The sequence below is a fragment of the Prunus avium genome, chromosome 7 (genome assembly GCF_965620075.1).
Source record: "Prunus avium chromosome 7, drPruAviu1.hap1.1, whole genome shotgun sequence".
Classification (NCBI taxonomy): Eukaryota; Viridiplantae; Streptophyta; class Magnoliopsida; order Rosales; family Rosaceae; genus Prunus; species Prunus avium.
The window spans coordinates 26,546,368-26,558,739 of NC_142290.1; the positions used below are offsets into that span (position 1 = coordinate 26,546,368).

Below are 12,372 nucleotides of genomic sequence, written 5' to 3' on the forward strand. Positions count from 1 at the left end.
TTGTCTTATTTTGACTTTGATTGTAGTAATAAATTACCAATTGAATTTTGTTAGTGTGTATATTTAACAAAGTACATGTAATATCTTTTGTTAGTATCAATAATGAGTAGATAGTTAATGTGATATGTAAAATAATAGAGTATAGTAATCAAATTTATGAATTTTGTATCAAGTAAAAAATTAATTCAAATGTCACCGTAAAGAAAAAATAAATTTTAATATATGAGGTGCCCTCTCTATAAAAAATTTATGGCTCCGCCACTGCATACATTCAAACAAAATTTCATATAATTAATGATCTAAATTACAATAATGATTGGCAAGAAAAAGTTTAATTTTCTCCCATAAATCACTTGGAGTCTTGTACCAAGATTCAAGGTATCTTTATTTGTCCAGTTTCGTTGTGTGGATATATATATATATATAACATTTACAAGTTCAACCATCACATTTACAGATTCGTTGTGTGGATATATATCTTTATTTGTATTTTTGGATTACAAATTTTCATTCAATAACAAAGAATCATACGTTGTATTTGTTTCAAGAATCAAACTAAAACCCCAGAAGTGTGTACTTTGAAACCAGAATATAAGACAAACCCAAATCAGCAGGATGGAAGATCATCTCTCCGGCACAAGGAACCTTTCATTTGTCAAGTCAAATTCCTGCCCAAAAACAACAAACACCACTCAGAAGTAAGAAAACAAATCAGCAGGATGGAAGATCATCTCTCCGGCAGTCGTGTAAATTGAGTAACAACTGAAAAATAATAATAAGAGAATGAAACAGTAAGTAAGCCAGACGGCTTTGCAGAGTGAAGACAAAGTGATAGCAAAAACCAATGAACGTCAGCGGAAAAAAAAAATTATTTAATGCTTGTCCCGATCGATAATGGCGGTCTCTGAGCAGTGTGACAGTAAAATTGATATTTTATTTAAGGAAAAATATTTTAATCAATAATTGGATGAGACTGAAAAGAGTGATGAAACGCTCTTCCTTCTTTAAACACACTTTCAAAGGAACCAAACCCAAAAACAAAGAAAAACCGTGTTCTTTGCAAAAGGTTTCTTATTTCCTTTTTTGGGTCATACTCATACATACTGTTCTTTGCAAAAAGCTTGAACTGCTCAGTTTTGGGTTTTTCTGTTTGGCTTCAAAGGAAATTCAGCCTCAAGTTTTGCACTTTCCAGTACTCAGGTCAGTCGTGATCTTTCATTTCTCGTGAACCAAACAAGAATAGCATTTCTTGTTGCTAATGCGTCCAGAATGTTAGTGTTTCTCAGTCAATCTGGTAAGGCTTTGATTCATAAACTAGACTAGAATGCCTGCCAATGTAACTGAAATTGCTAGGCGGGTCTAGGCTGGTCTAGGCGGTTCTAGGCGGCGCTAGGCGGTTCTATGCTGTGCTAGGCGGGTCTAGGCGGCGCTAGGCGGCGCTAGGCGGGTCTGGGTGCACGGGTGGGTCTGGTTCTTTTCTTTTGTTCTTTAAGCCTACTGCCTAGCGATTTTTCAAACTCATGCATTGCAGGGCGGGTCTAGGCGGCGCTGGGCGGGTCGGGTTCTTTTCTTTATTTTCTTTTAAAGGGTAATACCGTTTTGTGCTATTAGCTTTCTTTAATATCAAATCTTTGAAGATTTGTGTATGCTTTAAAAAACTGAGGTCAGGCAATTAATCTAGTTTTCATGAGAAAACATCATGAGCCCATCTACTTTTAAGTGAACTGAATGATTAATTGTAATATTTAATCTTTTTCACCTCCTTCCTTTTCTAATTACAAGTGTTTATCAGAAGTATCACTTACTGTAACTGAATGATGTTGCTTCATCTTGATGTAGGTTGACACTACCATTACACGGTTTACAATTTGTTTGCAATTTCTTGTTTGAGAAGTTCTGTCGTGTACGTTAGATGTGCTCATCTTTGAATTTGTAGGTAAAAGAAGTATATTTCAATTATGCAAACTGATGGACTCGTATTCCATAGAGTCTATGAATAGTTTCTTTTAGTTTTAGTTCAGATTGGATTCTGTTTTACTCAGTGCAAATAATTCATTGCTTTTAATTACAAGTCATTGTTTCATTCTTTTAGGTTCCCACGGTTGAGCTTCATTTTTGCATTTGTCAGCCTGGCATCTGAGTACAGAAAACATTGCAAGGTTCATCCGACGATATTGGATGGTTGCCGCGCGATCCTGGCATGCCTGGTGTGGAGGATGGTACAGCAAGATTCTTGGAATTGCTTGCAGGAATAAGGTACCAAGCTAATATAATAGCTCCACTGCACTAGATGGTTGGACCTGTTAAGGAACTGTGTTCAATTTTGTTATCATATCTGTCTAGTCTATTCTTGCATATTCCTATTGCTTGTATGTCATGCTATATACTTCAGGAATGGGGAGCACACATTGCCTAGCTCATTTGTCTATCTGCTTATTCCAGGTAAAGAAAATTTATTTTTCTCTTTGGACTTTGTTCTTCTCCCCTGTTCAATCCACATTTAGTGTCGTGGCACCTTTAGTTATGGGAACTTTGATTTTCCAGACCTCTATAGCAATCACGACCCCGTATACTTTGTTGGAACAAAGAAATTCTTTTCGAAGATGGGTCTAGCTTGCCATATTGCAAAAATTCAGAGTGAGGTAATGAGCCATTACTCTGTGATCATTGCTGACTGAGTTTTGTGAAATTTGTCTTCCCTTTTCATATGTTTTCTTGTATGAAGGCATCTGTTGAGTACAATGCATGGGAACTCAAGCAATACATTGAGGAGCTTTACTGGGGATCCGGTAAGCGTGTGATGCTGCTGGGGCAAAGCAAGGACATCTATTGAATGTGAATGAAACATTGGCTTAAGTTCGTGTCTACATTAACTTAAGGAGAGAAGACACTGATGCAAAAAGCAGATTTCTTATTAACACCTGAGATTAACTAAAGAGTAGAGAAAATAAATGAGTAATCGTGTCCATGAACAACTTTAGAAGAAAAAGGGATAAAACAGTCTCGACACGAACCAACCAAAACAACTAAAATCTTTTGTTGAATTCCTCATTGCCTGATCTCACCTTCAAATGCTACTATAACGAATTCTACTGGGTTAATTCGAGTATTCTAAAACTATAAATACCTAAATCTGCAGCTTCCCCTCAATAAATAAATACACTATGGTGAGACCAGGAGAAGGGATCACACACAGAAGAGATACACTCAAGATCCTCATTTCATTGGGAGTCATGCACATGGAAATGTCACCTTTGGGGTTGATCTGAACGCTGCTCCAGAAGTGGTGCTCGGCCCAGCACCATTCTCAATCGGAGGAGAAGTGCCCCATCTTCCTTTTGATTCTAATGGCTTAAGTACATGCACTCGGCTTGAATTTCATGAAAACAGAACCGTGTTCTTGGCTTGAATTTCTTTTGGTTTATTGTCAGCTTGGGGTGATAACAGCCCCTATCTTAGGTTGAATCGGCAACTTATTGATATTTATGGATTCTCATGCCTTTGACTGACTCATATCATGACAGGCTCCTTGAGCTCTCAATGTAGCCACATTGTGAATGTTAAGTATGTCAACTTCTACTTCATTTTTGATAGATTATATCATTACCAACTTGTCAGAAGAAAGAAAAAAAAAACGAAGAAGAAGAAAGAAAAAAAAAAGAGGAAGTTGTAACAGAGAAGCCGCATGGCATGAGCCCATGATCATGGCTAAAACAAGCATTTTCAAAAAACTATACACGTCGATCATTGTGGGGCTAGAACTAACGACAGCAAGCTTAAGAACTTAGCGAGTTAGCAAGTCAGTTACACGGGGAGTTGTTGATTAATTACTGCTTTATTTGTTTTTATACAGTCCCACATCGGAGAATTATAACAGTAATTTACACCTTAAATATAGGGGTTTGATTGATAATAGCACCAAGGCCTTTAGGGAAAACCCCACACCTATAATAAAGGTCTATTGGGCTTGACCAATCTATTGGACTTAGGTGGCTAAGTTGGGGACAATATCGGTGCTAGTTGGTGGGTACTATGTAAAGGTTCGGTACCGACATGCATAAGTGCTAGTGGGATAATCCTACATACCAAAATACACAAGTGTTCGATAAAAAAAAAAAAAAAAAAAAACACAGATAAAGTGTGGGTGGTGGGCCTATGCATTGATTCGGTACCAACATGGCATAAAAGATAGGCCCACTATAAATAATATTAATCAAATAGCACCGAGGCCTTTTGTAAATTTTTTATTTGGATATCCGTATATTTTCGTATTAAATTACATATTAAATTTTCTTTTCACAAAATGAGATTACTTACTACACCGTTGAATTTAACTAGAGACCCAAAGACAAAAGGCAAAAGTTGTGATTGCTTATGATACTCTTTCAAAGCGCATCATACAAGAGGTATCGAATCGTTACTAACAACTATACCAATTCATTATATTTTTGCACTTCCATCGAAAAACTAAGGATGAAAAGAATGGAGGATCCTTGGCCACTCAAGGCAAAAGGTATAACCCCGAAAACAAGAGGAGTAGAAGAACAAGAAAAACAAAACGAGAAGCCTGCAATCATTTTGCTCTCGATAAGATTTCTGAACCTTTACAACCACAAAACTAATGATGGCCTAAACATTGCGGCTTTTCAAGTAATAAGCTAGGGTATATATGAAAATTTTAAAGTGAACCTATGAATAGTGTTTATTTTCCCCAACTTTGTCACTACCATGAAAGTGAAGAAGCCGCATGGAGTCACTGCTGCTATCTAGCTGGACAGTAATTGAAAGAAGAAACGTATAGAAGAAAGAATTTGAATAATTAGAAACGGGCATCAGCCCAGCCGAACAATGTGTAACCCCAATGGTCAGTAGCGGATCCGGAATTTGGAAGTTGAGTAGGCAGAACTTATACGTTGTATGGATACAGGTACGGGTAAGGATACGCTAATACGGAAAATTTTCAAAAACTAGTATGCGTATGGCACCGATACGATGATTAAATTAATATAATAGAAAAATTGATATTGTATCCATCATGTTATAATCATCCATCAAATAAGAAGAAGAAAAAAATGAATCAAATGCATTTTGATTAAAAAAACCATTAATACATGTAAAAACAATTAGCATATATTGCTAGAAGACTAGGCTCCAGTGCACAAGAAATTGGGCTTGAGTGTAAAAAAAAATTGGGTGTCCAAACAATTTTACCCAGTCCAAAATAATTATAGAGTCCAATACCACTCATATCTAATTACGTAATTCCCTGCCACTTTTGTCCCTCTCTCCTCCCTCTCTCTTCCCTCCCCCCTACCCCTTATTTTTTTGCTATCCCTTCTCTCTCTCTGTTTTTTTTTTTTCCTTCTTCCCTTTCTCTTTTCCTTGGTCTTGTTGCTTTATATCTACCGATTTTTATTTCCTAACAATTATCGGGTAGACAACTGCCTACCCAAAATATGGCTAGATCCCGCAATGCCAACGGTTAAAGGGCTTAATGGTTGGTTAACGAAAGACAAATTGCTCTACTGAAAGGTTTGGTACGGTAAAGGGAAGAACCCACTGCCGTTTCAAACCCACTCGTGCCCACGCCCACGTAGAGTTGACTACAAAAAACTACTGAACAATTATGTTTTTAAATAGTTTTATATTTTCTCCCTCTTTTCTTCCCCCAACCTCTCCCTCATTTCTCAGGCATCTCTTTCCTCTCTCTCTATAGGAAAAGAAAAAGAAAAAGAAAAATTACAAAATGGGCCTTCTAATAATATTGTAAACCCACCTTTTAATCTCTTTTTTTGTTAATCGGGCCGAGTTTAGTCTTCTATTTGAACCAAGCTTAACAATTGTTCGTTTATTGAGCAAGAGGCCCAAAACTCTCCTGTGAGTTTCAGTTGGAATTTAAGTTGCTCAAGTTAAATTGAACTTGAAGAAGAAGCATGATGAGTCTCTTCGATCACCTCTTTAAAAGGTGGAGTTTCATCTACTCAAACTCTCAGGAGGAATTTAAGCTGCTCATATAATATTATCACTGACACATATTTAGTATTTTGGAATTGAGATATGAATGAGATATATGAGAAGAAAATCTTGAGCATTGATTCCATTTATTGACATAGTTGATTATCTACGATACAACCTTTAGCCTCAAAATTTGATAATTAAAACACAAAATCAACTAGAAATACAATTTCTACTTTATTATTGATGGATTACATCATTACCAACTTGGAAGAAAGAAAAAAAAAACGAAAGAAGAAGAAAGAAACAAATAAAAAACAATGGGGAAGCCTGGGCTGGGCCGCATGTCATGAGTCCATGAGGCTAAACAAACAAGGTTAAGAACTTAGAGAATTACCAAGTCAGCTACACGGGGACTTGTTGAATAATTACCGCTTTATTCGTTTTTATAGTCTCACATCGGGGAACTATAACAGTAATTTACACATTAAATATAAGGGTTTGATTGATAATAGCACCAAGGCCTTTAGGAAAAACCCCACACCTATAATAAAGGTCTATCGGGCTTGACCAATTTATTGGATTTTAGGTGGTTAAGTTGGGGACAATATCAGTGTTAGTTGGTGGGTACTACTATGTACAGAGGTTCGGTACCGACATGCATAAGTGCTAGGGAGTAATAATCCTACATACCAACACACATAAGTGTTTGATAAAAAATAAAAACACAGATAAAGTGTGGGCGGTGGGCTTATGCATTGATTTGGTACCAACATACATAAAAGGTAGGCCCACTGTAAATACTATTAGTCTAATAGCACCGAGGCCTTTTGTAAATTTAAAATTCGCATATCCGCATCTTTTGGTATTAATTACAAGCCATGAAAACATTATAAGCTGGAAACCTTTATGTGTTAGAACACCAAAAAATCAATAAACCTTTATGTGTTTGATTTTGCTAAGTTTTCAGATCGATCGGTTATGCATTTTCTGCCGTCATGTGCAGATGCACAATAAGCACAAATTATAATATTGTACTATTGTACCACTCTGTTGAAGAAAAAAAGTTAAAAGAAAAGCGACAAGATTAATGAACGAGAATCGAATTACAAGAGGTCTTCCATTGAATGAGATATGAAGGATTCCCATACCATTCTCTTTTATCTTATTTATTTATGCATTGCTTTGTTATTATAGAAAAATGTTTTAGAGTTGAAGTTAAACAAGATTGGCACGTCCAAACCAGAAACAAGATTGGCACGTTTGAAATCTTCAAGATTGAATTGGATTGTATTGTATGTGCACAATATTTTCAGCAGACGTTCTTTTATCTGTGTTCTTTCGTATTTTTCCTATTTTTGTATATTTTTTTTTACAAGTAATATTGAGAGTGGGGATATAATTGCTCTTAAAACACTTGAACTAATTAAATCCCTTTACAATCATATTACCAACGGCTCCAAGATACTTTACGCATCAATCGCAAAAGGTGTAACTTCGAAAAACAAGAAAAACAAAACGAGTGATTTGCTCTCGATAAGATTTCTGAACATCTACTACCACAAAACTAATGATGGCCTAAACATTGCGGCTTTTCAAGTAATAAGCTTAGTGTAAAGCCATGGATGACAACCCTAATCAATAACAGACTGTATGTAAAGCCATGGATGAAGTTGGTGTGAGAACACTAATTATATTGATGATTGGTTTTCAAGTTTTGGTGCAAGCAAAGGTTGATGCTCCTGCTCACTCTGCTTCCCTTCCAATTAATCCTCATCGTCATTTATCATTGCATTCTTTAAACGGGGGTGGTCCGACCAAAAAATTGCTCTATTGTGACGGTGAGGAAATCAAAGCTCCGGCATGTCATAAGCTCAGTTAGACTTGTTGTCTCTGTTGAAACATGCCAGACTAAATGTATCTGGTTCGTGCATACGTATCATCAATTTGAAGATTGTTTGGAGATGTGTCCAATAGACTGCTTCAACAAAAAATCTCCACATGTATGATGGTACGAAAGTTGATCAACACACAAAATTTTGATTTTATTTGTAAAAATATTCTCAGTCTACTCTCTTCTTCTTTTATGGAAACAGATATACAAGAAATAGAAAGACCATAAAACATAAGCGTCATACAAATTTTTCTCATTCCATCAAGTACAGGCCACGCTTCACAAGGGCTTGAGGTACACAGAATGTCAAAAGTAGTTCCAATTGATCACGACCCATAATATGAAAACAGTCGTATTTTGCAAAGTAAAAAGAAAACATATCCCACATGATGATTTGAAATGCCAAGTAAGAAGAAAGCATATCCTACATGATGATATATCCTACAGTCGTATGGATCCGACTCCATCAACTGTGAGAGGCTTTGTGCGTTGAAACAATTCCTCAATCATATCAAGCAAAAGGAGACAACTGTTTGAACATTTTGATGGAAGCTCTCAAGCCATGCATCGATCATTCATCAGTCAACGAGCAGCAGAGGTTTTATGTTACCACTCAGAAGTAGAAAACAAACACAACCAGTTAATGGTCAACACTGAACAGTGGCAGTCGTGTAAATTGAGTAACAACTAATAACCAAAGTGCACTTCCACTTTTATAGTGGTCATTTTAATAAGCCAACAAAAAAAACTAAAAAATTAATAATAAGAAAATGAAACAGTAAGTAAGCCAGATGGCTTTGCAGAGAGAAGACAGAGTGATAGCAAAAACCAATGAACGTCAGCGAAAAAAAATAATTATTGAATGCTTGTCCCGATCGATAATGGCGGTCTCTGAGCAGTGTGACAGTAAAATTGATATTTTTATTTAAGGAAAAATATTTTAATCAATAACTGGATGAGACTTCATCACTCTTCCTTCTTTAAACAGACTTTCAAAGGAACCAAACCCAATTTGGAAAGCCGTGTTCTTTACTTCCCAAAAACAAAGAAAAGCCGTGTTCTTCGCAAAAGGTTTCTAATTTCCTTTTTTGGGTCATACTCACACATACTGTTCTTTGCAAAAAGCTTGAACTGCTCAGTTTTGGGTTTTTCTGTTTGGCTTCAAAGGAAATTCAGCCTCAAGTTTTGTACTTTCCAGTACTCAGGTCAGTCGTGATCTTTCATTTCTCGGGAACCAAACAAGAATAGCATTTCTTGTTGCTAATGCCTCCAGAATGTTCGTGTTTCTCAGTCACTCTGGTAAGGCTTTGATTCATAAACTAGACTAGAATGCCTGCCAATGTAACTGAAATTGCTAGGCGGGTCTAGGCGGTGCTAGGCGGGTCTAGGCGGCGCTAGGCGGGTCTGCGTGTCAGGGTGGGTCTGGTTCTTTTCTTTTGTTCTTTAAGCCTACTGCCTAGCGATTTTTCAAACTCATGCACAGCAGGGCGAGTCTAGGCGGCGCTGGGCGGGTCGGATTCTTTTCCTTATTTTCTTTTAAAGGGTAATACCGTTTTGTGCTATTAGCTTTCTTTAATATCAAATCTTTGAAGACTTGTGTATGCTTTAAAAAACTGAGGTCAGGCAATTAATCTAGTTTTCAGGAGAAAACATCATGAGCCCATCTACTTTTAAGTGAACTGAATGATCAATTGTAATATTTAATCTTTTTCACCTCCTTCCCTTTCTAATTACAAGTGTTTATCAGAAGTATGACTTACTGTAACTGTTTTGCATTTCTCAAATCTCAATCTAGTCATCTTCATTGTTAGATTGCTGATGTTGCTTCATCTTGATGTAGGTTGACACTACCATTACACGGTAATTTCTTGTTGGAGAAGTTCTGTCGTGTACGTTAGATGTGCTCATCTTCGAATTTGTAGGTAAAAGAAGTATATTTCAATTATGCAAACTGATGGACTCGTATTCCATAGAGTCTATGAATAGTTTCTTTTAGTTTTAGTTCAGATTGGATTCTGTTTTACTCAGTGCAAATAATTCATTGCTTTTAATTACAAGTCATTGTTTCATTCTTTTAGTTTTAGTTCAGATTGGATTCTGTTGAGCTTCATTTTTGCATTTGTCAGCCTGGCATCTCGAGTACAGAAAACATTGCAAGGTTCATCTGACGATATTGGAGGATGGTACAACAAGCTCCTGGCATGCCTGGTGTGGAGGATGGTACACCAAGCTATGCACTAGATGGTTGGACCTGTTAAGGAACTGTGTTCAATTTTGTTATCATATCTGTCTAGTCTATTCTTGCATATTCCTATTGCTTGTATGTCTTGCTATATACTTCAGGAATGGGGAGCACACATTGCCTAGCTCATTGATCCGTTTCTATGAAGTTGAACTATAAATAAACTATCTGAATACTACATTGATCCGTTTTGGCTTGGCTACTTGTGACAAGTTACTTCTGTTAGTCACTAGTTCATTGCTTATAGCCTTAAAGGCACAGTGACATGCACAGATATAGACTTGCACAATCATACCTGGGAATCAGAGCCCGACGATACAAGCACATTAAGAACATGAGAAAAGGCAAGGCCTGTTATGCTTTTTTGATGACCTTTTAGCTTGGTTTTAACCTGTGAGAGGAGCAGCCAGATTGTAAGCAATCCCATATTCCAGATATCATCACAAACTGACAAATTTAAGTTCAGTGAACAGAGACCTCATCAACCCGAACATTGTAAATTTGGATGGAAGAAATATTGGTGGGTAGATTGAAAAATCTGATTCTTTTTGTTTTCTTTTCTTCCTAATTTTCAATAGGTGTGTGCAAAGTAGATGGTGGAGTAAGCATTTTGAAGGATGGTACAGAAGCACCACTGTCTTTTTAGATTGTCTTATGCATGGCACTTCAAAAGTTTCATAGACGATGCATATTCAGTATCTTATCTTAAATTAATCAACCAGTACGCTAGATATGTCGAATGAGAGAAATGTGCAGAGGAAACAACCTACCTTAAATGTCATCATATTGAAAAGGGATATTTTCCCCCCTGAAGCATCTTCAGGGTTTGTATCGCTTATATCATTGGTCATTAATATTTAACTTGCAGGTTGCCACCAACTCTGTTAGGAATTCTAATACCTTAGTCGTGTTTCGTTCGTTTCTTTGCCATTTCTGGAGCTTGTGTACAGCATTAGATGATAATGCCAATACAAGGTTTTTCCACAACATTGCTCTTTATCCATCTACACGGTGTAGCATGCATGATAAAAAATAATTCGGAGGATGCACAAAGAAAAGAAAACAGAACAAAACATAAAATATAAACCTAAAAAGTTACAGATAAATAATCCTAACTCATGTATCTCAATTTAACACTGGCACGAGTGGGTCAAACACCCATTTCCACAAGCAGAAAAAAAAGTTCTACAGGATGTCTCAGTGTTAGAATGCTCAAGCACGTTATATAAGTATGCATATAAAGTATAAGACCATAAATAAGGTTTGCATAGCCCATCTTAGTGAATAATTAGTATAGCCGGCTATACTATTTATAAAAAAGAATAAAAAAAAAAAGGACCCCAGTAACGCCGGGCGGCTATACTCTATTTATATAAAAAATAATTCGGAGTATGGCCGCACGGCTATACTATTTATTTTTATTTTAAAAAGGGAACCGGTCTAGCGCTGAGCGTGTGTTTTGTGAAAAGCGTGTAGCCGCCCGGCTATACTATATAAATATAATTCTTCAAACGTATAGCCGCGCGTCTATACCCCTTAAATAGAATTGCTGGCATGAATAAGGTACCAGGCGAATATAATAGCTTCGCTGCACTAGATGGTTGGACCTGTTAAGGAACTGTGTTCAATTTTGTTATCATATCTGTCTAGTCTATTCATGCATATTCCTATTGCTGGTATGTCATGCTATATACTTCAGAAATGGGGAGTACACATTGCCTAGCTCATTTGTCTATCTGCTAATTTCGGGTAAAGAAAATTTATTTTTCTCTTTGGACTTTGTTCTTCTCCCCTGTTCAATCCACATTTAGCGTTGTGGCGCCTATAGTTATGGGAACTTTGATTTTCCAAGCATCTTTAGCAATCACAGCCCCTTATACTTTGCTGGAACAAAGAAATTCTTTTCGAAGATGGGTCTAGCTTGCCATATTGCAAAAATTCACAGTGAGGTAATGAGTCATTACTCTGTGATCATTGCTGATTGAGTTTTGTGAAATTTGTCTTCCCTTTTCATATGTTTTCTTGGATGAAGGTGTTGGCGAGTCCTTACTTAATTAGGATTTTGGTTCCTTACTATGTTAGGATTTTAGTTACTTACCTATTTGTCTAGTCCAATTATAATTAAGATTTATTTCATATTGTAATTTAGATTTATTTTCTATTGTAATTTAGATTTATTTCCTATTTTATTTAGGGTTGTACTTATATAAATACCTCCATATTGGAGAAGAATAAAAATATGAGCAAATATGAGCATATAGGAGCATATTTGAATATTTGC

General features: G+C 36.4%; 1 protein-coding gene and 1 long non-coding RNA gene across 6 annotated transcripts; both read left to right on the forward strand.

Annotated features, from left to right (window-relative positions):
• The first annotated feature begins 997 nt into the window (after positions 1–997).
• Positions 998–3,484, forward strand: LOC110769564 (uncharacterized). 4 transcript variants are annotated; one of them, XM_088256157.1, is made up of 7 exons: positions 998–1,200; positions 1,840–1,936; positions 2,093–2,256; positions 2,393–2,442; positions 2,545–2,642; positions 2,726–2,789; positions 3,140–3,484. In XM_088256157.1, the coding sequence occupies exons 3-7, from the start codon at positions 2,201–2,203 to the stop codon at positions 3,151–3,153; spliced, it is 282 nt and encodes a 93-aa protein (XP_088112283.1). In that variant the 5' UTR covers positions 998–1,200; positions 1,840–1,936; positions 2,093–2,200; the 3' UTR covers positions 3,154–3,484. The 4 variants fall into 4 exon arrangements, with proteins under 4 accessions (XP_088112283.1, XP_088112281.1, XP_088112282.1 ...); XM_088256155.1 differs by having other exon boundaries at positions 2,726–3,484; XM_088256156.1 differs by having other exon boundaries at positions 1,840–1,932; positions 2,726–3,484.
• Positions 3,485–8,825: 5,341 nt separating this feature from the next.
• LOC148293239 (uncharacterized) lies at positions 8,826–11,098 on the forward strand. 2 transcript variants are annotated; one of them, XR_015837178.1, is made up of 3 exons: positions 8,826–9,392; positions 9,690–9,771; positions 9,976–11,098. It is a non-coding gene; the product is annotated as an uncharacterized LOC148293239 (long non-coding RNA). The 2 variants fall into 2 exon arrangements; XR_015837177.1 differs by having other exon boundaries at positions 8,826–9,148.
• The last annotated feature ends 1,274 nt before the right edge of the window (positions 11,099–12,372 follow it).

Excerpts from the sequence above, each read along its gene's own strand:
- LOC110769564 (XM_088256155.1), top strand. The coding sequence starts at position 2,201 with ATGCCTGGTGTGGAGGATGGTACAGCAAGATTCTTGGAATTGCTTGCA. Across the intron at positions 2,257-2,392 it reads GAATTGCTTGCAGGAATAAG|GAATGGGGAGCACACATTGC; the intron begins GTACCAAGCTAA and ends TATATACTTCAG. Across the intron at positions 2,443-2,544 it reads TGTCTATCTGCTTATTCCAG|ACCTCTATAGCAATCACGAC; the intron begins GTAAAGAAAATT and ends TTGATTTTCCAG.